The 25,685-nt window shown below is 38.7% G+C and overlaps 1 protein-coding gene across 5 annotated transcripts in view; it reads left to right on the plus strand.

Moving 5' to 3' along the window:
- The window catches only part of LOC124167287 (anion exchange protein 2), a 262,309-nt gene that overhangs the window by 187,382 nt on the left and 49,242 nt on the right, over window positions 1–25,685 (plus strand). For 2 of the 5 annotated variants that reach the window (XM_046545215.1, XM_046545225.1), the window contains exon 1: window positions 2,525–3,062. The exons of the other annotated variants lie outside the window; for them this stretch is intronic. In XM_046545215.1, the coding sequence (XP_046401171.1) occupies window positions 2,844–3,062 (219 nt within the window). In that variant the 5' untranslated portion in view covers window positions 2,525–2,843. Of the gene's footprint in view, window positions 1–2,524; window positions 3,063–25,685 lie in introns of those variants that run through there. 5 annotated transcript variants of the gene reach the window in all.

Here is a 25,685-nt window from a genome sequence, read left to right on the forward strand (position 1 = left end):
CGCGTTTTGTCCTACGAATCTGCGTTTCTGTTCAACTTAAAATTCACTCCTCTGTAGCTGTTCTATATTCTAATTTATTTTCTTGAAAAAAAGGTCAGCTAAATGATTACAGTCTCTTTGCCGTATCCACCGAAAAGTTTCGATACTTCCGCGCGCACACATATTTTGGAACATTTTGTGCGACTTTTTTTTCTTGTATAAATGTATTGTAACATATGTAACCCACCACATTGGAGCTCTTTTCAATTTTATAAAACTTCGATTGCAACGTACGAGAATGCTTTTTAATATGCAAATATTTTGTAATTAGATAGATATTGAATAAATCGCTTAGTAGATTTGAGTAGAGTTTTACAAATAATGCTTTTATGAGTGAAAATATTTCCCCGACATGAGTATAAGCCGGTTTTTATTTTGCTAGATCGATTTTCTGGTTGTGAGGGGCTCCCTACAGTTTTTTAAGGATTTTATAAAATGTAAAGATATGGGGTATAGGTTTCCCGAAGCTGCCTCACGTGAATATTTTTATTTATATAAAAAAGTAATAACTCGTATCGTATTCGCAAATTATCAACTCTTTTTTTTTCTCGCTGCGGTAAAATTTCCACGAAGCTAAAATGCTTACTTGATTAGGGTGGACACACGACGCTGGATGCTAAATTAAAATATGAGCCCTTTATTCTCCTTTACGAGATTGAATTTGTAAATAAAAAAATGGAAATTCCTCATGGTGGTCTCTTAACCTCTCTCATGCTTTCGAGGGAGTCAATTTTGCGACGACTATCCTTCGAGCAAGCACTTCAGTCCCTCGAAAAAAAAGAAGCGCATGAGGAAGACCACCCACCTTCCTCTGGCTCCGCGCGAGTTTAAAAGCTCCTCATCTTCCCTAGCTCAACTGGGTGCACTTTTCTTCTTCTCTCCTTTCAAACGGAAGGAGTTGACGGAACTAACTCCAGCACCGTTCGCAGATTCGCCAGATGGGAACGGAAGTGAGGTAGTCCAGTGTAAAGGAAGTATTAAAGGGAAGAGGATACCCCCGCAGCAGGGGATGCCTCGAAGGAAGGGTACGGAAGATATTCATCCTGGCTGATAATAATTAGGGCGTTTTATTCAGGAAAGAGTACCGTTTCATAATCATCCGTCTTTCAATCCTGGAATTGGTTAACTGCAGACATGTGTTCTTGTATGTCCCGTTCTTACAACATCACTTCTTCCGTACTCATTATCTCTTCTTTCCCGGAGGTATTTCATCGTACTTTTCCATTCCTGGACTTTAATCGCGTGAACTTCATTTATGCTCTTTTTTATATATCCGCCTTCGGGTAATATCCGCTTTCCACACAATCTTTTTCCATAAAGCTATCAGAAATTCACTACAGCGCATCTCACGATGAGGAGAATGTTGCCTCAATAATTTAATTTGTTCAAGCTGGCGGCATATACTTTTTCGAGTTCAGCTTGAGGCCCATAATTTTTTTCACGCATGAATTTCTTGCAGTTTATGGTAACTCCGCAAAGGCTCAACGTTGGCTAGTTCACAGCTGTTTTCTTTTACTTCTCCTCTCGAGGATTTTAGTCTATTTAGATTTTTAGAACCCACCACATTTTGTTCTTGCATGAAACTACATTTACCCTAAATTAAACACCATTTTTAATTTTGGATTAATATTAATCAAGGAAAAAATTTCCGCTTGGCATGTAATTGAGTTAATCTTAGTTTTCACATTTTCCTTATTCGTATATTTAGATTCTTCTTAAATTTTTACATTTTTCGCTCTATTGGCAACTGGTCTTCTTTTTTAATGATTTAATTCAAAATTGCCACATCCATTAGGTCCTTGCTGTGTTAAAATATTTCCTTATTTCCACTAGGAAGTAAATTCGTCAATATTTTCTTCCACGGACACCAACACTGGATTTTATTTTTCAATTCAATTCATGCCTATATTTTTATTTTTAACACACAGCAGCACGATAAGCTATTTAATGTCAATTGAATAGCAAAGGTAAATTATCCAAATTATTGTTAGTATATTCATGCCGTTAATGAAGTAAATTGCGTCACAACCCTGGGAAACCAATACCGAGAAAACGAATGAATTATTTTCGCGGCTCTATGAAATATTTTGCGTCACGCGGTCCCATTGAACTTAGCAGTTGGAGCATTCAAACTTAAACCACCAACACAAAAGCAAACGCGGAGAACGGCTCCGTTTTCGGTCGCGGTTTACCCTCGGGAAACACTCGGGCGAATTCGGAGAAGGATGCGCGCCGTCCTTGCGGGAGAGAAAGAGAGACGGAGATTCCGAGACTGAGGAGAGTGTGTTCTCTGGGGTTTGCGGAGGGGGAGTGGAGGGAATGAGTAGGAGTTGCGCGGGAAAAATAAAAGCGGAACGGAAGGAAACTCTTCGCATGCAGAAGGTGATAGTAGTAGTAGTGGGTATATAGGGCGAGGTGTCCCGCGCCAGCACAGCCAGTCGGTCGCGTGTGTTGCACCAGGGGTGTCGTGGGCGGGCGAGCAAGCATGAGGCACGGAGGAGGGAGCACCGCGAGGAGTTTCGAACCGGGGATCCCCGCGCAGATATCGACCTGCTCACGGGAGGGGTGGGCAGCGGGTCCCGGCTCGGAGACGGAACAGAGTGCGCGGCGCACATAGGCCCCTTCTCGGCCGCGCGCACTCTCCCCTCCGCATCCGCCGACCCCTCCGCTCCTTGCAGCGGCGGCGGCGCGGGAACCCGCCGCTGCCGCCGGGCGCTGCCGCCCGCCCGGGGCGCGGACAGTAGTCGGCAGTCGGTCCTCTTTCGCTCTCCGTGCTCCGCCGCCGACGAGCGGAGGAGGCGGCGATGCGGGAGGGGGCGGAGACGGAGGCGGCGGTGGAGGCGGGGGTGGTCACCGTCGCCGTGGTCTCCCGGGGGCCCGCCGGGGCCCTCCCGAGGACCGCCACGTTGACCCCGAGGTCGAGACGGTCGTCGTCGGGGCATGAGCCGCGCAGGCGGTCGCTCCTGACCAGGGCGAGGGGCAAGGTCATCCGATGGCTGCGGAGGTCCTTCGTCGCGACTCAGGTAAGGGAAGGTCAAGTCCGCCGGCCGGCGAGCGCGCGCGCTGAGGGAATCCTCGCTGCCGGCCAGCCGGTGGTCTCCGACCCCTCCGCTGAGTGTGTAGTGTGGCAGGTGCGGACTGAGGAAAAGTTCGCCTGGACTTCCTAGCCTTCCCTTGTGTGTTACAATAATTCATCCCATACGGATAACGATTCCTATCATGACTGAGAAGTGTAGAGTACTTTGATCTACTTGAGTGCATCAAAATGTGCTTACTCGAAATTTTTATGAACGTGTGCGTAATCCTAAGCACTTTTCCTCTTTTTAGTTTTCTCCGCAACGTGCTACCGAAGAGATTTAATTCCTGTAAGTTTCCTAATGCGGGGCCATTACCTGCCGTTACAGAAAGTTCTAACAGCGATAAATATCTCAACAGATGGTCCATGTGAGGTGGTTAATTCTTTTCCTTGAATGTCTTACTTATCAGATCAGAAAGTATTAATTTGCATAAGTCACTGTGAAAGCGTTGTATAGATAAAAACTAAATAACTAATACGGAAAATTTTGAGTGTCATTGAACGCAAAATTTTAAACTTCGTTAAAATCAATGAAAAGAGATTTTAACCTGGTTTATTTCCATGCAGAGTGGTATATGTTTTGTGGAATTATTTGCTTGCACAAAAACAACTGAGTAAAACGGTCTCGTCGCAGAAAACGCATATTTAAATTTTTCAAATTCAACTATGATTCTCCAGAAATGCAATAGATACTCCCCGAGTGAATGTGCCACACTTTTTTGCAATCGAAATTTTCTGGCTCGCACAACAGCCATTTTTTTCTATATTTTGGCAAAATATGAAAAAGTAATAAACGAAATAAAATAAAATAAACGAAAAATTATTTCGCCTCTGTTAGAAAAAAAACACCTTTTTATTGCTTAAAACCGTTGGGCGTATGTAATATTCCCTCATAACCCTCCGGCATTATCTACGGCCAGCATCGGGTATTTTCTTTTCTTCTATAACTCAGTATCCTCCTCGGATGGTGTACCATTAACATAAGTTCTATAAGTTTTAATCTTATGAAGTGTTAGGGAGTAGTTGTGTGGAATTTTTTCTGCCACAAAATTTATACGAAGCTTAAAAAACTAATATTATGTAGGTCAGTTTAACCTTTAGCAGCTCATAAAAACATTGAACACATCATGATAATGATTCTAAACGAGTTATGCGGTTTTATAGGAAAAATGAGCCAAAAATTAATCCATTGACTAGTTCGGGATGTTTTTCCCATTCGTTATTTTTTTTATTTGGAAAAACTGAAAATCATTGCTCCCTCTCGATAAATGAAATCTGTTCTGAATTGCAATTCAACTGATGCTAATCATGGATATAATTTTGAATTCAGTAAAATATTATAGAGGAAAATAGCATTTTAGCTAATAGCTCATTAATGCAAAGAAAGACACAAAGCGAGTGCCAGGTAATCAATCTACTGCCCACGGCGCATTCCCGTCAGAACGAAAATTGACAGCGGAAATCGAGCCACCTTTTCGTTGAAGAGCCTCAGCCGAACCAATTTCACTGCTACATGGGCTTCGGAATGAAATTCGGATATTTGCTGAGGATGCAAGTTAGCTTCGTAGGGTCAATTCAATGAACGTTCTGCTGTGTTGAACGGCTGATGGTGATGGCTCGATTCCGGTTGATTAATGGACCCAAATATCTCCATTTACTCAGTGAAATTAGAGTTTCAAAAATGAATTTGAATTTTTTATGTAAACGTTTCCACGAGAGAAGAAGAATTATTTATGCACGAGATTCGGGGTCTGAGGTGCAACTTTTTTCACGGGATTATAATATTTTTAGTCTAAGAGTTAATAATTATATAAATGGAGACAAGAATAGGAATACCCACTGCCATGGTTACATGAAAATAGCAAAACATGCGATATTACGATAACTGTTTGAATTTCATTTAGTCTGTTAAGGAGACAAGCTTCATCATATGTAGAAAATTCCTTTTAATTCCCCCTAAGGAATAACAGATACGAGGAATGAAGTCGTCAATGCATTGCTGCGACTGTCAATTAGCATTTGTTTGTCGTCGAATTTTTTTCATATTCAAAAACCATTTCGTAAAATCAAAAATTTAATCTGTCCGATCCAAGCAGGGGTAATACCTCCATAATGTTGTAAAGCAGAAAATTAATAGCTGACCGCCGCGGCGCGCCGCCCTAACAACCTACACCAACTGATGGTATCGGAATTTCGTCAACGTAGATGAGAACAGGTTAATCACTGGGAGGAAGTGGACGAAAGCGAACAAACAAACACGCTGTGTTGAGGGATTTATAGGAGCACTCTTTCAAACGATACCGTCGTCATGGGTTTTACAAAAACATGAAAGCCACAAGGCAGTAAGGACACTATTTGAGTCGCAGTTTTCTAGCTGTCCAAAGTTTCAACACTTACCCTGATTATTTTTAAATCTTTAAACCGTCAAGTCTTTCAACTTAATCATCCTCGTTCACCAAGTATCTTACCAACTTAGCGGGCGCAATACGAGCGAATTAAATTATATGCCGGCCGATTGATAAATTTCCCCTTTTGATAGTAATGGTCAGTTCCTTCGCTGAAGCGAGAGGATTTCAGGTAATATCGTCCATATTTCAGGTAAAGGTGTACCTCATTCTGGACCAAGAGCCTCCGGTGTAACTTTTTTTACTATCTATGTCCACTAGCTATGTGGATTTACCTCTCTAATATCTCCTCCACTCAAATTTAAAGCTAAAATTTTTTCAATTTATTTTTATTAATTACATAGTAATTTCCAAAGAAATAACTCATTCCAGGTTTAACGAGGTATCTTATATGTAAAAAATCCCACTTTATCAAAGTAAGTTTCCAAAAAATAAAGTTAACTAACCATAGAGAATATTTGAAAATATGCAAGAACCTTAAATTGCTTGGAATATGATTCATATTTGACATTTCTTTTGTCTGCCTACCCTTAAATGTCTAAGAAATCAATATGATGTGAGGTTTCTTTACTTTAAATTTATATTAAATTACCTAGTAAAATAAATATTAATAAATAAATTCAATCCAAATGATATGCGAGGCGCAAATGCAAATTCTAGATGACTAAAAAATCCGTTGAAATGCATGAATCATTTAATAATTAGTCTTTCGCTAGTTCCAGCGTTCCGAGTAAAAAAAAACTGAATGATATCCTTAAACAACCCCATCGCATCTGATGATCGCGTAGGTCTGGAGGAAGCTCTATTGTTGCTGATCCGAGGGCTTCGAATCTCATGGAGCGATCCGAAAGCCTAAAGGTTACGCACTCGAGCCAATTTCCGGGCGCTCACCCTCAGAATTCCGTGTAATTACTTTTATGGGCCGACCTCAGCACAGCACTTCGTCCGACATACGAGTTTTTATGTCCCCCCCCGATGTGGTCTCTGCTTTGTGGTTGCTTTTGTTTTTTGTTTCACACCATGTTTCTCCCAAGAGAGACTTTTTACGACCCACTTGGTCCGATTCACAATTCATCGAGTGAAAAAAATAGGAAAAAATAGCGAGGACGAAGAATTTTTCCGTCGACGAGCGGGTATCGCATGGAACAGGGAGTACGGCATCTATAGTAGGGCTGTCTCCGGAACGGGAGGAAGAGAAGAATGAGATTTTAGACTGAATGAATGAGTCGAGGGGTAGAGTGCTCCAGGAAGAAGGCGAGGAACTCGAAGGGTGGCCATTAAGACTCCTCACCTCGGGGTTTGCATCGAGGACCCTTCGTCAACAATGCGAGCGATCAAAATACGAATATTACAGTAAAGAATTATCCACTCAGCCACTAGATTTTCTGGCACACCATTCACATTTTAATGGGTCAACTAAAATCGCTAATCATACGCTGACGGTAGACGATCCCGATTCCACGACTAATTACTTCATAATCAGGTCTGTTAACCGAAATTTACATTCGTTATGATTTAATCACCCGGATTCATAACTCTACAACGCTGCTCCTCGCGTGTGTAAATACTATCTTTCAAATATTGAGAATAAATGGATCGTTCTGCGTTCATCGCCGACAGTTATGAGAATAGAAATAAAGGGAGCAAGTTGGCAGCATTTATTAAGCTTCTATAGGGAGGACTGTTGCCTCCTCCATGCAGTCCCATGGAGAGGAGTGTTCCAGCTGAAGGGACTCGAGCGATCTCGAATAAGACTTCTCGCCTCTGGGGGCTTAGCATCGAGGGCCCCTCACCACACGCGCGAAAGAGCAAACATCACTAACACTCAACTAGTGGTGGTTCGTCAATTTTTGTCATGTTTTTATTGATTCACTTTCTTGCCTCAGCTTTGTTTAGCCTTCCGGGAAAAATCTTGCTACTCAGATTTAACCAACCCGATGAGCCATCGATGTAAAAGTTTCAGTACCCATCAGATTGGGATACACTCTTTCGCTATTTCTATTTTGTCGGGGATAAAATAAGCCGTCCTTTTCGAAAATGAACATAAGTATTAATCGCTCAGCTGCACTATAACTTTTAATTATTTACGAAATTTCAAAACTGTTAATTCGATGTTGACCAAATGCTAACAATCTGTTGTAGTAATAATAACAAATAGATTGCAAATTCGCTAAAATCCAAGTTTTTGTTTTACTAAAAAGAAAATATTTAAACAATAAATTGAAATTGAACTAAAAAACCTCGGTTTTATTCGAACTGTAAATAAAAAATAAACCACGCCGCCTTGCGCCACGTTTAAATCTAACAGATGAAAGACTAAGTTCAAAACCAAAAACGCCATGCGTCGTACTTTCATCATCTCAAATCAAAACTTCCTCTGCAAATATTCCTTAAAACTAGAACTGATACCTCAAATGTATGATGATGAATTTATACCATTCTAAAGTGAACTCCAATGAAGAGAAGAGTCCAATCTAAAGTGAACGAACACCACGTTTTTGGTTTTGAACTTGTAGTGTTTTCTCCGTCATATTTAAACGTGGAAACTTAAGACAAGACAAGGAGGTTTATTTTCTTATTATTCGTTTCATTAAAAACTTAATCAAAAATTAATTATTAAATCTATTTTTTGATTAATTTATTTAATGCTTATGTTCTTTTTGCCCCTGCGCGTGCTTGTTTATCAGAGTACGTCCTTTTCAAGCATATTCTACTATTATTTCCATCCAAATCATCTCTATTTTCATTATAAATAAATTGAATCAGTGATTTGGAAGCAGCACAATATCAGCTTTCACATGTTTCCTAAAGGGAGAAAAAAACCTCCCGTTAGTTTCCTAGCAAGCTTGATTTCACCTTTCCTCTCAATGAAGAGAATTAAGATTTTTTATCCCTACGTATATTTTGAGGTCGTACAACATATCCAGGGAAATTATATCAAAAGCTTGAAGCTATGAAATATAAAAATATGGACGACTACTCTCCACATCGCTGATTTAATAATAACCAAGAGTGGGAAACTAGTTAAAAATCGACTTTCAATAAATGAAAGTTATTAATGGAACGTATCACTTCCATCACCTGACGTGCAACGTAAAATGCTCGCAATCAAACGCTAACGTTCATTTTACTAGATGTGTAAAATGAATAAGACTAATTTGCTTGTAAAGATCAAGCAGCAAAATCTCCAGATACAAGATTGTATCTGATGTATTTGTACCCATTTTTATTTTAATTGTATCTATAAAACCTCCAGGAAAATATACTAGTGATTTCAGAGAAGGCTATTCGGGCTTTCAGCCGGGTGGTCTCTCTCCATTCCGCCGACGTTTCGGAACTCGAGTAGTGTTCCATTATCAGAGCTGGATGAAGTTGGCCAGCTAATATACTCTTCATCAGGTGGAAAGTATAACGTTATTGGCCGGGAGGCAGCCAATCGGATTTTCCTTCGGGCCTGTTTCCATGCATTGCTTAGGGAATACCCGGCGTCACGTTTGAGGGTCACTTGCAAGCCCGAGGATGGAACAAGACTCGAGTTCCCAAACGTCGGCAGAATGGAGAGAGACCACCCGGCTGAAAGCCCGAATAGCCTTCTTTGACTATATTCGCCGGGAAAGCATCAGATCTTACTTCATACCAGTGATTTCTGAATATTTCTTTCTAAACGCAAAAAAAAACTGAACTTAAGGAGTCTCGCATGTTTCACGAAGTATTAAAAAACTCAAACTGGGAGGAAATCTTTCTTTCCCACTAAGAGACCTCGCCCCCTGCAGATTATCAGTGATAACAATAATTAAAATGGCTACCAAATTACTCTTCATGCTCAGGGTTGCCATTTTTTATGCCATTTCTAGAATTGAATTTCCTAACGATATCAAACTATGTTTATTAACTGGAAGTTAAAAACTGCTTAGTGACTTCCTTCGAACGAAGAGATTGAAAATGTATTTTATTCATTTATAATCTCGAAATAATTCTGAGAAATCAGCACACCTTCGTCTCTATATGTCGTGGAAAAGTTAAATTGCTATTTTTGACGTTATTAAACTGGATACACTGACAGGGTAGCTTGCGGAAATGATGACAGAGGATATTAATGAACTCTCGAGGCTGGTATCAAGATTGCCGTCGCCACCTACGGATGTGCCCTTCCCTTTCCAAAATAATCTTGGTTCTTCCTACGCCTTCGGTGAAAGATCTCCTCTTCTGCCTTAAAGCTCTATACTTTCGTCGAAAGATGAAAATAGTCCTCATCACAGGGAGGTATCCTTCGCTTTCCGCATCCCACACATCTCCCCTTTGTCTGTATTCTGTCTCCTCTTTCCGTTTTCCCGAATTTTACCTCTCCTCTCTCATTCGTTCTGCACCCACCACAGTCATCCAATTTCCTTTCTGCGACTTCTCCCACGAGAAAAAAATTATTGGATGCTAGGAAAAAGGTAAAAAAAATTGAAATACGAGAGATGGCTCCAGTCAGGAGTAAGGGAGCCCAATATATCTTCCCTGCCTATTCTTATAACCGTGTGCAATTCAGACGAATTCTGCCTCTTCTTGAGGCAGCTAAAAACGTTGTATTTTAGGTGAATGCGTGGACAAGGTAGAGTACCTATACATTCAGGGTAAGGGGGGATTCCTTATCCTAATACGCCTCGAATGGCGAGGAAATTTATGCAACAGTTTTCATAGGCTTCGTCTGAATTTCAGCACTGGACACGCATAGCCCAAAAGCGATCCTCTAATTAGATCATCATTGTTTTCGTGACAAATTTTATTGCTGAAAATGTATGTTATTGTCTTGAAATTTTCAGGGTACAGAGATTGATCTTTTTCGACAGATGTCTAAATGAAATTTTTATAACTGAGAAAATATCGAGGTAAAACTTTCGTATTAAAAATTTTAGCAGTCATTAACTAAGGACCCACTCAATATACCATAAAAATTTCAAGATAATGGCAGAAGTAAAAAGCGAGTAATACGGTATGAAAATAGATCGGTCGGAAGGGTAGTGATATGTCCTGTAAAATTAAAAGTAAACCTCTAAAATCGAGTTCATTCGGGAAATGATAAACTTCTATGCGAATTAAATAATTTTCAACGCAACCTTTAAATAGCGAATTGTGTATTTTAATAAACATAAAATCATGGGATTTTGCGGCTCCAGGTAAAATTCTGACCAGGTTAATTACCTTCCTTGACCAATCGCCTTCCCCTGGCCTAAACTACGCCAATGCTTTGTTACCTTTCTTGCTGTTTTCATACATGTTATCAGTTGTGAATGGAAGGCATTGTCACATTGGGGGATCGGGTTGGTGTGTTGGCTTCCCACCCGGTGGGCCCGGGTACAAATCCCGGCAGCGGCAGAGAATTTTCAGAGACTGCCCGATCCCTGCTTGAATGTTGTGTGGAGGATATTTCAAGTGCAACACTCCGTCCGTCGGATGGGACGTTAAGCCGTGTTCCCCTTGGCGCCTTTCGTTAAGAGCAGGCTAATGCCGACGCCGGGTTTCTCTCCACCCTTCCTCACCTACCCTTCCCTCATGGCGCAAATGACTTCAGCTGTCGGTCGCCTCCTCCAAATACCATACCATACCATTGTCACATTGAGTACCGCTTTAGATCCCGAACCATAATGGTATATGATTTCCGATCTAAACTGAGTCCTCACTCCAAACCCTCTAATTCTGAGAATAGTTCCCATTATTTTTAGCGAGGAGAACGGAAAGCGTGAAGAGGGTGAAGAGAAGGACGTACAAGGAAATGATCGGCATCGGAGACGATATTTGTAGAGGATTCCCCTTTAGAGAAAAATAGAAAAGGTACCTCAAGTGGTACACTGTAACGTCGCATTGGCTGTGGATATGTGCACAACTCTCACCATTTGATTTTTCATTACCATGCGCATACGTGTGCAAGATGCTCATTGAAGAAGGGAAGGCCAATTCCTTTTTCCCGATTGTCAACGTGTCACAATGACTGTCATTTTATGGTGGCATAAGGCTTCGCCAGACTTTCAATCCGGAACACCTCGATAAGTAGCCACACGCTCTTGTCCACCAAGCCACTGCACTGGTAAAATTAAAAGTGACTCTCGTAAAAGCGAAAGTATTTTGTACTATTTTAAGTCTCAAATTGAAGAAAATGACCTTAAATATCAACTTGAAAGATAAAAATATGCATTTGAGCATAATTGAAATTAAGTTTTTTCCTCCCTAAGTTCATTTCTCCTGGCTCCTAATCATTTTGGTACAAAACTGACCAGTTTTTTCTGCTGTATAAATCAAGAAAAAATTCCATACCTCGTTAGCCGAAAATAAGCTAAAAACAACACTGCGAGAGAATTAGAGCATTAGTTGACGCAACAGATAACTATGCCATTAAAATACATGTTAAAGGCACAACAAAAAACTCGGCACTTAATTATCAAAGAGAAATGTTTAAAAATGGAAAGGTTGAAATCTTATCCTCAAACGTTAACGTTCTTCAAATGAACGGCATATTCTACTGCCAATTACAAGAATTTAAATCATTGGCTAGTATTTCATCCATATATAGTATTAGTGATTCATTTAGAAAAGTGGCCCGAGGCCTCAAATATTTGGGCGCGCCACTGTGCAGCTTTATCTGGCGAATAACTGGGGAAAAAGTTTATCCTATTTGCCACCAAACTTTGAGTCTTACGTCTCTAATAGTAATCCTTTCGCCGAATTGGACGATCTACCAGGGAATCCTTAGAGGAAAGAAATGCCAAACGCCGCCACAAAGTTCCTCCTCACCTTTCTTCCTCTCTCTAAATAAACCTTCCTTAAACTTTCTCCGAAAACATCCTTGGGAGCGCAAATTATTTCAGCCGTCAGATGCCTCCGCAAACTGAAATCCTCAAACTATGAGAATAGTTTGGATTAACGGTAGAGTGTGAGTAGAGAACGGAGAGCGTGCAACGGATGGAGAGTACGAGGAAATGATCTCTACAGTGGTTCTAGAGAGGCTATTGCTGGAGGAGATAGGCGTACGGAGTGAGTGGATGGAACAGGTGATGAGATGCAATGGGATTTTGAGGTAATTATTAGGGCGGGGAGAATATGTTGGGTAGGAAAAAAAATATACTTCTGAAAAAAACGAGAAATCGGGTCACTGGGCGTTGGACTACTAAAGGCCTACGTTTTTAAGTTTTTTCATGTGATACCAACTCATTTCTATACATTGCAAATACCAGGTACAATTAGGTATGCTAGAATCCCATCTCGCACACAATGCACATTCTTTTTTTTTCAATATTTATCATCAAACGAATGATTTTTTAAGATATAATTTCCAACAGTGTGTTTTATTATTAAATATTAACGTATAATAACAAGTTACCATAACGGTTACCTCTGAACCAAATCAATCTTTCTAATTGGACGTTTTCCTTGAATGATAACCGCCATGAATAAATGAAAGAGATATTTTAATGAGCAGAAATAGTTCAACCCGGCCATTTAGAGTGCAAAAAAAGACTTTCATTTCACTACATCGTGGTATTGTAGCAATTTATTTTCGTATGAGGAGGAGGAGATTCAAATTATCAAAAATCGAAATATTGTCTTTTTCTTCAGAATTATCACTATGATTATGATGTTATCTTGCCATAGGTTAAGCATTCAGTAAAAGTGATTCAGGCTACCGAGTAAAGCCAGACTATACCAAAACCTTCTAATTGATTTTGAACTTAACCGTAAATAAATTTAAGATAGACAGAACTCAACGCCGCTAGCTAAAAATAAAGTGTTCATGTTCAAGTCACAAAAATAATGACTCGCATGAGTTCAACGTTAGTGAATTCCGTAGTATTAAACATTTAATTAAGTTCAACTCTATTTTTTGGCCCAGATTCCACCAGGTTTTGCTGCAAAGCCGGGCGGACAGCTCATTGCTTTCACGAGACTAAACGGATTAAAACGACGTTGGCATCCTGTCCGATCAAAGTTGTAGTAGGCTGCGAATGTCGAGGTTTGGCAGGCCCAGATAAGCCCCGATAAACGTCGCCTCCACCAAAATTTTGCTTTACTCCGCTCTATTAGCTCCCAAAATTCTATTTCGTTCACAGAATGATAATCGCTGTTTGCTGGGTAACTATAATGGAGGAAAGTCCCCTCCAAAGTTGCCACCGCACACAGATTAAATCTCATTATTATAATCTAACACAAGCTTCAAAACATCTGGATGAAATGCAGCCTTTCAGCCTGCTTCGTACAAAAGCCAAGCTAATCTCATACTGATACAAGTTTTGCCGTTAATTTATCAGCCGAATTTTTTAAAGAAGTTTTACATTTACATCTAAAAGCCTTTCACATTCGTGACCACCCCATGTGCAGTTGCATGTTATCTGCCACCAAATAACGCCATTACAGTTAAAGAAATTAAAAGAAAGTTCGGAAATTAATAATGTAAAGAGATGATTAAATGGTGATTTTGGAGAGGAGTTTTCTTGTAATATTTCCTTCTTCTAGTGTTTTAAGTGAGGTGCGAGCAAAATCTTAGGAAAATTTTAATTCTCTCCAGCCATGCAGCCAAACTCAAATCTCATAAGGATAGTTCCTCGAACTAATTGTGGTTAGTGCCGTCTGGGGAATAAATGCCAAAATCCTGATACAGACTGGGTTTGGATGTTTTACTGTAATCAGTATCGAGGATCAAAGTTCGAAAAAAATACAGTGATGCCTAAAAAACTTTTTATCTTTGCTAATAATATATGGTACTAAATATTACGGAAAAAGAAGGCGTAAAGTTACTGGGGACACCCATTTACAGAGTAGGAACAAACTATTAAGACCGTGGCTTGCGAGTTATGGAAGGTATGTATTTAACTCTTGGACGAAATTTGTTTAAAACTTTGGATATCATCAAGAAATTTTCAGGATAAGTAGTTTAGGAAACCCTTGTCAAAACTAACCTGTATAGCAAAATCATGAAACTTAAATCCAGTACTAGCATACTATTCCCCGTTTTCTCCGTTAATACTTGCCTAATTCAATAGAGAAACCTATTTTGGAGGATATATTTCGTATCCTAATTGCCTTTTGGCTATTCCTCTCTTCCTAAAATCTCAGCGAAATAATAATGTTTGGGTGAGAGCATCAGCACGTGGTGGGAATCTAAGTCTTTCTTGCCTACTTTGAGAGCATTTAGGAAAATAATTCGTTTTTAATTGATGTAATATTCACGGTAAATCAGCCGGGTCAAGATTGACATTGCTCCCTGACAGTGCGGCAGCAATGTCAATCTTGACCCGGCTGATTTCCCGTGAAGACTTCATCAACAAGATTCGCCGGGAAAGTACCAGATCCTTCATAGTTTTTAATTGATACCTCAAGCAACTTAATCGCTAACCGCTGGCATTGAATATCTTTTACTAACGATATTAGTCTCTCTGACTATTACTCTACTACTTCATTGCTTAGTTGGGTGGTGGAATCAATTGACTACAATTTAATGCCCATGACAACCACCAGAATGGTAATTTAAATCGAGTGAGGAAAATTGCGAAAAATATCCACGAAATCTTTTGACCGGGATTCAGACTTATTTATGAAAAATATTTTACTAATAGAGCGATTTGGCTAGCTAAGCTGCATCACCTTTTCCGTTGAAAATTATTTCAATCTATTAAAAATAAAATTAGCTTAAGTGCAACCTGAAGAAAGGGTTGAAAATATTTCTAAACTCTTTCGGCTTAATGTTTACCATTCCAAAATCCCCACCGACAGTATCACCGCAAATGAAATAAAAACTCAACCAAGTCTTCACTTCGAGATGTTTTTAAAATGTTCCTTTCGACGTAATTTCCCTGGAGATTGATTTGGTATTCAGCGCACATTTCTCCAAAATAAGAACCATACATTCTGCTCCAGTGGTTGACAATGATATCACAATCCATACGTGCATGGGGGAGTGGCATACATAGGGGAATGTTTAATCAAGCGCTCGACCAAAAGTGACGACATGAGCGTCGAGCAGCGCTCTTTCGTTTCATTGCATAGAATTTCCGTCAGCGAATTAATGCGAAGGGTGGAGAGGAATACGTATCGACGCGAGATTTCATTCATATTTCGAGTTTAATCACATAGCTCTTTTAAATTGAGATCCTCTATGACCAGCATCCGAGTTCTCTCGCGACAAGTTGAAAAATATTATCTTTTTTTAAGTATAAAGTATCATTGATTGGTGTTTAATATTTTTTGGAAAATCGTATGGTCCATATAAAAAACTATTTTGCGAAAGAAACTCAGAGAAAAAATCATCCACCTTGACCGGAATCCCCCGATTTCCGGTCGAGTGCTTTAGCCAGTTAAGCTACCGAGGCGTCATTCTTCCTTGTGGATATTTATCCGGGTTCGTATCCCGGTCAAGACGGATGATTTTTTCTCTGTGGATCTTTCGCACGATTGTGCATTGCGGGTGACTCCCGTAAAAGTTATCACCGCGGCTAGTCCCAGTATACTTTAAATTCCATATTAAGAATACAAAAAAAAACTTTTGAAAAAATAATGGAAAGTCGGATTATGGCGGTGACCACGAATTGGGGATGGAATTCATATAAAGGCGGTAGAATAAAAAGTCACGGAGGTGATTTGATGTCAACTTCAATACATCAAAGATTGCTCTTGAGTTCAAGCTATTGTCCGCCGAGTGAGTTGTTTAACTTTTTGCGTTGACTGCGTTACCGTTCATGGATGAGAGCAGATTAGCGCCGGTAGCATTCTTTTCTTTTTCTTCCACTGCAACTTTCCAGCACGAACCTTTTACCCGTATTTCCGGTATGAGGATACGGTTCATTTAAAACATACTTCTAGATAAAATTACTACTCTACTGTATTTAGTATAAGTCATTGACATTACAATATAAGATTTCTCTTCCGTACTTTCGACGAACTTACCATTTTACAATAGGGCTTCGAAGATTTGGGGTTCGAAGGAAGATTCCAACACTGTTGAAATTATGGCAGGGCAAAGTAGCTAAAGCGGAGAGATAATTGGTGTTGTAGTGATCCCGGCGAATACCAAAAGGAACCAAGCTTGACGTTCAAGCCGATGAGAAAATCCGTAGCGTTACATGCTTGTTTGAAATGCTCTTCTCACGTCTCCTGAAATTGAATCGATCTTTTGCGAAAAGATCTCAATTTCGTGCGGAATCCAAAGCATGGCAGTCAGAGAGATAGCCAACATATTGTAACGTTTGATATTTATTTTTATGCTTGGGTTATTGTTATTGACTTAATGTTTATCTGAAATTTCATGTGGATGTTTAATGAACACTGTTGGAATGTTGCCTTGGAAATCTTGAGAGGAGAGAGAGGATTGTTAAAAGAAAAGCCTTTAAAAAAGAACTTGGAGGAGGGAGAAGAGAAAAAATTATTAAATCAAAAGAACAAATAGGGTTTTGGAAGAAAAAATTGTCTAATGTTACAACATAAAACAACCACCACAGCGCACCCATCTGTGGATTAGAAATCTTTGGTGGACAAAACACAAAGAGTGATGGGTGAGGGCAATAATCGCCATTATCGAGGGGAGGCAGCGGAGATAAGGTTGCCAAGGGGTGACACCGCGGCCAAGATATCGATTTCACGACAAATAGAATCTACTTTTTTCCTTTATCAGCGTTTCTACTTGAAAGCTTTCCCACAAGTCCACATTGGGAATAATTTTGAGCATCACAGTCGTGCGTGAAAAAATGGCCATGCGATTTATCATCAGCAGGGCCCACGAAAGATATAACGAGCAGTCGGATTTTTATTTTCATGAAGAAAGCATTTTAGCCAAGAGAAATTGTATCTTTTTCCGCTGAGGTCGTTAATTTCATTGGCCGCTAGTTAAAAGAATTAATGGGCTGGCTGAGGACAAAAGGGATTTTTGCCGCGAGGAAAATTAATCTAAGGGTAAACCCACGTCTGCGGAAGCTTTAAGAGATTGGATGCAAACCTTCCCGCCTTTATTCCCATCAAAATTCGTGTCCACAGTAGTAATCCGAAATAAGCAGATCAAAGCAGCCTAACAATTCTTTTTAATTCAAAATAATTGAGCAGCAAATAGGACTAAATATTAAAAAAAAAGACATTTAAAAACACTATTCACCAATCAAATCTAACTTCACTAACAATTAGTATAAAAATTCTCTGGGAAATACGGTAAGAACAGGGTTACAAATAAGGTATGTATAATAAAAAAGCTCACGCCAAGATTTTTACCCGATATTAAATTTTGTTCAATGAGTGCTGAATGTATTTAAGTTTTCATTTTCTCTGCTCGTTCCTTTTTTTACATACATTAACAAAATAAACCATCATGGATGTAAAACACATATTGACCGCATTTTACGTGAGAATTCAGTCGCGTTTACAACGGTGAACCAGAAAATACACAACTGACGTTCCCAAAATCATGACTTCATTTTACGTTAACTTATTTTCAACCATTCATACCTCACAGCTGATGCATATTATCACTAGTTCAAAATAGTCTTCGGCAAAGGGATGGAATCACTTTTGGGCAAACGGACGAATACGCTATTCCGCAACATGTTCCGGAGGGGTGGAATGGAAATTTCGTGTTCATATTCCTTTGAAGAGCCTTTTTGAGGGCATGAATACGTGATAAGAGTGCGCCTTGGAATAATCTACACGTACTCATAAAACGAGCTGTTGCAGGCACGATACAAAATTAATCCTATTCCTCTCTTGAGAGTTCTCCAGCACCATACAAAAGTTTTCACTGTTTTTTTCACGAACTCATCGACGAAGGCAAAAGAAACTTTTCTCCGGCATAACGAGCGCTATTGTGGAAGATTCTGCACCAATGCTGCAAACATTTGCGCTTTCATGTAGCTGAATTATACCCCCCTTTCTCACTTAACAATGGGCTAATGCGAAGGGGCCATTGGCATTTCTACGGGCAAATGTCCTCTCAGATGACCTGCGATTGAGCTGACATCTGCTTCTAAATACAGGATACAACAAAACTTCCAGCATTTTTCGCAAACATCCAACGCCGTAAAAAACATTTTTCTTCGATGAATAATATTGATTCACCGATAGTAGGTCATATAGCCAGCCAATGAAGGAGGAAAAATAATATGTATAAGATTTGGAAATGTAACTTAAGGTCTGATAAACTATTTTCTGCATGGTGGTAATTCCAATTCATTCAGCGCATCAAAGTAACATCTCAGAAAGCATAGGCATATGAATTCAACAAATCCTGCTTGATGCTTCCCATCAGCTAATTCATCTATTTCATCGAACTGCTGATTTTCTTCCTTTATATTTTTTTATTTCCCACAGTTAATAGAACTAATAAAAAAACTAATGAATACTAGGCAACCTCATTTTTTACTGATAGAGCCACGCCTAATATTCCCCCTCATCAAGAGCAAGGCCAAACGTACGAACGATATTCTAAACCATAAACATATCCGAAATGTGAATGCTACCTTTCACTGCCAGAGTAGAAATTTTCGACTAAGGTTTATGCTTCCAAACCGATTCAACTAAAGGAGTGCGTTTGACAGATATTGCTCTAAACTTTTTGCAGCTTCCCTACCTTTATGATATTCTAGAGTAATTTTCACAATTTATAGGACTATTTACATCCTCATCTTTACTATTGTCCCCAGTATAACAATGCCATTCGTTTTTAGGATGATATTCTTTCATTTTATAAAAGAAAATAATTTCTAAGCAGAGATTTCAGCAACCAAAACAAAAATTTCACAGAAAGGTTCCGAACCTTCGCATCGTTTCTTTCCAAACTGGGAATACAGAAATGCGACTACAAGGAAATAGCTTTTCCATCGTTGACATTATTAGTGCAGATTTTCTTACGGATTTAAATATCGCTAAAATTTTTCAAAGTTGTTTCATTAAAAATTTCGAAAAATGGTATATAAAAATACTCAGTTCACGAACTCTACGCCAATTATTCCGGAATTAACTCCCACAAGGGTTCGGAAAGCATCAATCCTCATTGATTGGAACTTCATCTCCTCCCTTTTTCCAATATTTGGAAAATATCCCACTTACTACGTCTTTTTATAAGTTCGTAGTCATTTTCGTATATTTCCGACGTTGCCATACTCTGACTTTTATAAATTGGACGCATCATTGAATCTTACAGCTCCATGAAATAACCAGTTTTCAGCCCATCAAGTGGACGATACATCGTGGAGATGTATGGGCATGGTAGTTTGATATGTCATAAAATGGATCTCGACGTCCCAGATTCATATTTTGGAGCATCGCATCATCACAATTTCAACAAAAAGCCTATTGATTAATCTAAATTTCTTCCTTTTTGTCCATTTCCTTCGAAGTTTTTCTCATCGCTTTCGAGAGAATAAGAATGTTTCGTCTACAGTCCTTTGAGAGGATATCCTCAGAAAACCACATTGTTGAAATCCCACGAGAACGATTTTCTAATAATTTAACAGAATAATTCTAAATAGATGACGAAGTTTTGATACCATAACGAGACGAATAAATACGCGTAGTGAGTGCAGTGGATTTTTTCTATGCAAATTGTCACGACGATCTCCAAACAATGAACTTTCATATACAAAAGCACTAATTTTACGAACTGGTTTCATTATAAATTATGTAACATTATTTATTTTACACTTTCTCCTTCAACTACATGATAGCAAAGCTATCAATCAAAGATTACAAATATGTAAATAAGCATTTGAGTTATCTAGTGGCTTAACAAGTTGAATCCAATAAGTTGAATTAACTCGATGTTTCATGATGCAGAGGATATCAAAATTCATGCTTCATTTTTCACTAGCCTACTGAATTAGCGACGCTATTAATTATTCAAAGTCTAATAGCGAATTGCCTCTTTAATTTATTCTCACTCAAACTTTTTCACTGTATATTGCCGCGATTTTTGTGTCCAAGTCTGAACCTAAGGTCCTCTTAATAAAGATACTCCTAAGATACAGTCCTTGCGAAACGTCCTCAGGGATGAGCGATAATTGTTGATCTGAGTGTACATTTATCATCCTCGAGCAAATAAGAATACGAATAGTGATTCGCATACAAACACTGAGAACAATTCTCAAATGAGAAATATAAAATCAAAGAAGCTTTTTTTTAGGGGCGACGAAAATGGGAAATATACCAGAATTATATCACAAGGACTCACCTGAAATAATTTCCCGATGATTGAACTTACAATGAAGGCCGGAGCTACTAGAGTCATTGCAGACGTATGGATTTACCAAGGGACTAATAATCAAATAAGCATTACAGCACATGCTAGCAGGGATCCTCATACGGAGTTCTCGCCATGTCCTTCTTACAAAAAAGGAAAGAATCCAAGTTGACGATAACGGCGTAGATTAAGTGCACCTCGGGAAATGAGAGTTAGTGCGAGAGGAGGGTCAGGAGGTCTAACATTTCCCGGGAGACGGCAAGGAACTGGGGCAGCTGACACCTACGGTTGGTGCTAGCATCTCGAGAAGCTGAAGTTGAGTGAAAAAACTGGATGTAAAGTGAAGAAAATGGATGAAGAAGGCACGTTCTGCACCGTAATATGAGGACTTGTGTAAGCGGACATCAAAAGTAATTAATTAGGTACACATTAATATCATGTTGATTCCGAGTATTATCCGCAAGTGGTTTTAATTCATTATTCAACTCCTTGCAATTATTGAAGCATTCATTGATAGGTAAAGTTCTCCCAATTCTTAACAGTAACGCCAGTTTGAAATTTGCAAATATTGAAGCACACTCCAAACATCGCTATCACCTAAAAAAGCTAAAAATGAAAATTTTAGTGAATAAAAACCACGGGTTTTAAGCATTCATACTACGATCATATCACCATTGGTTTTCATGTCATTGCATCATATATTTTCCGAGTTACATCTTAAAATCAGCTTACACGATTCTACGAGGACGGAGGCAAGATAACGTGAATGAATGTGGGCCCATCAAAGGATCGGAGGAGGCGTGAGAGATAAGGGCTGATCTACGGTCTGCGAACATCTATTGCATTTTGTCTCACACTCCCAAAAAATAAACTGAAATGGATTCGTCGCAATTAGGGGAGATGCCCGCTGAAGTATTAGAGTTGGCGCCGCTTCTTGTTGGCCAATATTTTTCCACATTTGATTCAGAATGTCCGTGCTTGCATTCGTTAGGATGATGGAAATGATTAGCTACATCCATGAGTTCGACACCCATCTCCAAGAATTCAAATTTATCGTCTTAATGAGCTGATTTTATGAGAAATAAACTCACAAATGTTTATGGAATCTCAAAATTAGAGTTTTTCTTATCTAATTACGCTATTGCATTTACAAGATAGATTTAGAGTATACATGTCTTTCAGTGAGTTATCGAGTTATTAACGCTGAGGGGCATACCTTGTGACCACTGGTTCGAAGTGAATCATCGCTTCGCATTAAAATAACCCGCATCCATTGAATATGTTTTGTGCGGTCAACATGAAATCCTTTCATGGACCCCGGTTTCACCACCTCTAATAGGAAGAGTACTTCGCTGTATTTGTTTGTTTAATGCAGCCTAAAAACAGCATAAGGTCAATTACAGGGGACTTACAATAACAAAGAAAGGAATTAGCAAATAGTCGCAAAATGTAAACAACAATGAACAAAGTAATATTAAACAGTATTATAAAATAAAAAAACAAAGAACGGTAGCATTCATAGACTGGTGCTAGGAGTAATAATAAGGGGGGGAATAATATTTTTTTTAAATAGGGAGTATGATAGCAGTTGATTTTGAAATTCGAATGGCTCTCTGAAATTTCTGATAGTGAAATTCTTTTTGATAGGCGATCGTTATAAGGAACTATCCTATTACTCCGCAAACGAGCTCTTTCTTTTCGTTTAATGAGAATTTTTCCAATTATAATTTATTTTCCCTCCAATCAAAATTATTAGTCAAGAAATATGAATCGGCCCTTCTTCCCTCGTCAGAAGTCAAATTTTTCATCGGGCGCGTTTAAAGGGTCTAATGTATCAAATGGTGTAAAGACATAAATTCTCACGTAAAAGCTGCAAGACACGGTCGATATTTATGGTGATCATTATTCTACCTATATTTAACAGCCAAAGGGTAATATTCTAAGACAACTTTAGCGTAAAACAAACTCTTTCATATGATACTATCTACAAGTGGAGTTGTACTTATTTATTTGTTATAATAGATTCCTAACGCTTCGTAGAAACCAACAAATCTAAGGGAAATTATAAAGCTTATTCCAACTTTTTGCGATGAAGTAAATTAAGAAAATATTCGACCAATAAACATTTTTGGAGAAATTATTCACGACCCATTTGTGTAACTTGTAGAAAGCAATCCATTTTCATGAAAAGGCGCCATTCCTGCCGACCTAGGAGAAATTGGAATACCTTCAACCTTCAAATCCCCAGCAACTAACATCAGCCGACACTCCTCAAATACTTCTCTCGTTTGCTCCAGGAAAAAGATATTTGCGTTACTGAATGGATGATTTATTTCGATCAATTTACTTTAAAATGTCGCATCAGGAATGCCTTTCACTTTAAAGAAATTCATTAAAATGTTTCAAAAATATTAAGTAATGGCGTCTGCTAAGAGGATTGGTGAGGAACTAAACGTATCCATAAAATAGAATCAAATTTACCTTAAAAATTTTCTCTCTTACGACTCATCAAAAACTGCCAGATTGGGATTATTGTGCAGTCCATGGCTTCTATTTCGGAATATTAGCTTGTTTCCATATAAAAACGAGCATTTAAAATTCCTATTGCTCGAGAATTTATTTACACTCGAATTTGAATCTTATTTTATCAACTAGATACTAAATCGTCATTTTAATTTCATAAAAAAAAAAACAAAAACATTAAGGCTAAAACCACGGGTATATAAGGACACGACTAATAAATTTATTTAAGTTGTCTAACAAGAATCATATACACCAGATCATCACCTTCTTCAACTACTGAACAATACTACTACATCCACTGTTAATTTTGAATTATAATCATTGTACCCTTTAACTCTAGTGGTTAGGGCTGAAATCAAAATTCGGAGGCTACAATAAAAGAGTGTCAAAACGATGCTCCTTTGTTGAAGGCGGAATGCACTGCGACTTAATCTGAATTATAACGTACGATTTGATAATCTATTTCTTGATTCAGAGGACAAATAGTAGTGTCAAGTTGCATTCCCTTCAACCTGCGGTTCCAATACACTTTCTGGCAAAATTCATTGATCCTATGACTAATCAAACATTCATATCAGAAGCAGGAGTTGAGCTGTTTACAATCGGAAGCCGATTTGATTCACCACCACCGCTTACTTAGGTCAAATTGTGACTTCAAATTGAGAACGTGGGAAGATAAATGAGTAGATTCCGATATAATAAAGGCTATATTTGCACATCCATGTAATGGACACGCATTAGAAAAAGGCTTTTTTTAATCATTATCGTGGGAATCAGAATGTATGGTCGAAGTTATTGGATGGCTGCATTTTTTGTATCGGGGATGAAAGCATGCCAGGTAATGGAGAGACAGAGACGATGGCAGTTAATATAAAAACTTTAACAAACCCAGAAAAATATATCCTGAATTATGAAAATATTGGAATAGTTGGAGTGTACAAAAGACAGCGCAAATATGAAAACCATTCAATGCCTCGAGCCTCTTTAACTTACCAAAGGATTACTTAATTAAGCAAACGGAAAAATACAAAAGAAACACGCGAGTTTTTCAATAATTAAGCAAAGGAAAACGTACGCGTCAGGCAGCTTTTGAATTGAAATGGAGTGCAAGTGGGAAAACACAGTACGGTCAACACACAAGGCCAAGGTCACTAATAGGAAGCGTGATCACACGTGAAGGAGTACGTTCGTACCTCTCATGCTAGACAAGTGAAACAAGCACTTGAGAGTCGCGGAGCTTCGAACACGAGGTAATTAGAATCCACATCAAAGCGATTTACACACACACTCGCATTAAAAGAGAAAAAGGGATACAATAGTACGAGTAGACAACTCACCTGAGGTCTCCCCTTTTTACATCTTTTTTCAACCAAGTGGCCTCTTTGTCAATCCATAACGACAGGGGGGCCATCTACTAGGGAAAACTGCGAAACGCACGAGTGTCAAATTACCGGGAAAAGTTCAGTAAGTAAAAAGAGTGGCGTAATTTGTAAAAAAAAGAAAGGAAACAACACTTTCATACTGACATTTCTAATTTATTATAATCTATCAATAGGTTGAACACATTGAAATCTAGGGAATTTTTTACATATATTCTGGGCTTAACATACTGGTGAACACCATAAATATACATGCAGAGTCTGCTGTACCTCAATATTTAATCTGGATGCTCCAACTTAATATTGCCTGCTCATACTCCCTGGAAATATACTTTCCGCAATTACTTATATTAATCACCACGATAACTTATTAATTGAATCATCTATTCAGTCAATTAAACCTATCCATTTCAGTGGATTACTTATACTGAGATAAACATATTCGATCATTAAGTTTTCTAGGAATATGAGCGTTGTCCACAAAATGTTTATAAATTAATTTCGAAATACTAGGAAAAATTAAATTGCAGGTACTCTGTAAATTCAACAAGAAAAACAATGATTTTTTTAGTATCTGTAAGTGATGGAATACTCTGCCAACGGAGACCTGCTTAGAAGTTTGTCGATAAACTATATAGAATAATTATTCACAGCAAGTTCGAATTATCGAATACCCTATGCTCAATGAACTGTAAATAATGGAATTCTGACGCCCCCTCCCCACGTGAAACAAAAAAATGCGCATCTAGCCATCTTGAGAAGGACCCTCAGAGTTGCACTCCATTCAAATAAATTGGAAATCGCGAAAATTGAAATTGTGTCTCACCTCATTCATTCGGATGAAGTTGCAACTTGGAAGATTCAGATGAAAATGCAACAACTTACCTTGATTCTACACGACAGTTTTCTCACCTCAAATTCACTATTCTTCCGATCAAATTTTGTAAATTTTCCATTTAAAATAAATACATGGTAGACGGCTATATTTGGCGGGTCCGACGAGCCTGTCTTCAACTCCTCCCGTGTGCGGTGCATAGTGGGCAGCATTCCATTGTTTTCAGGTCAAAGTTCATGCT

This window comes from Ischnura elegans, chromosome 1 (assembly GCF_921293095.1).
Source record: "Ischnura elegans chromosome 1, ioIscEleg1.1, whole genome shotgun sequence".
Taxonomy (NCBI): Eukaryota; Metazoa; Arthropoda; class Insecta; order Odonata; family Coenagrionidae; genus Ischnura; species Ischnura elegans.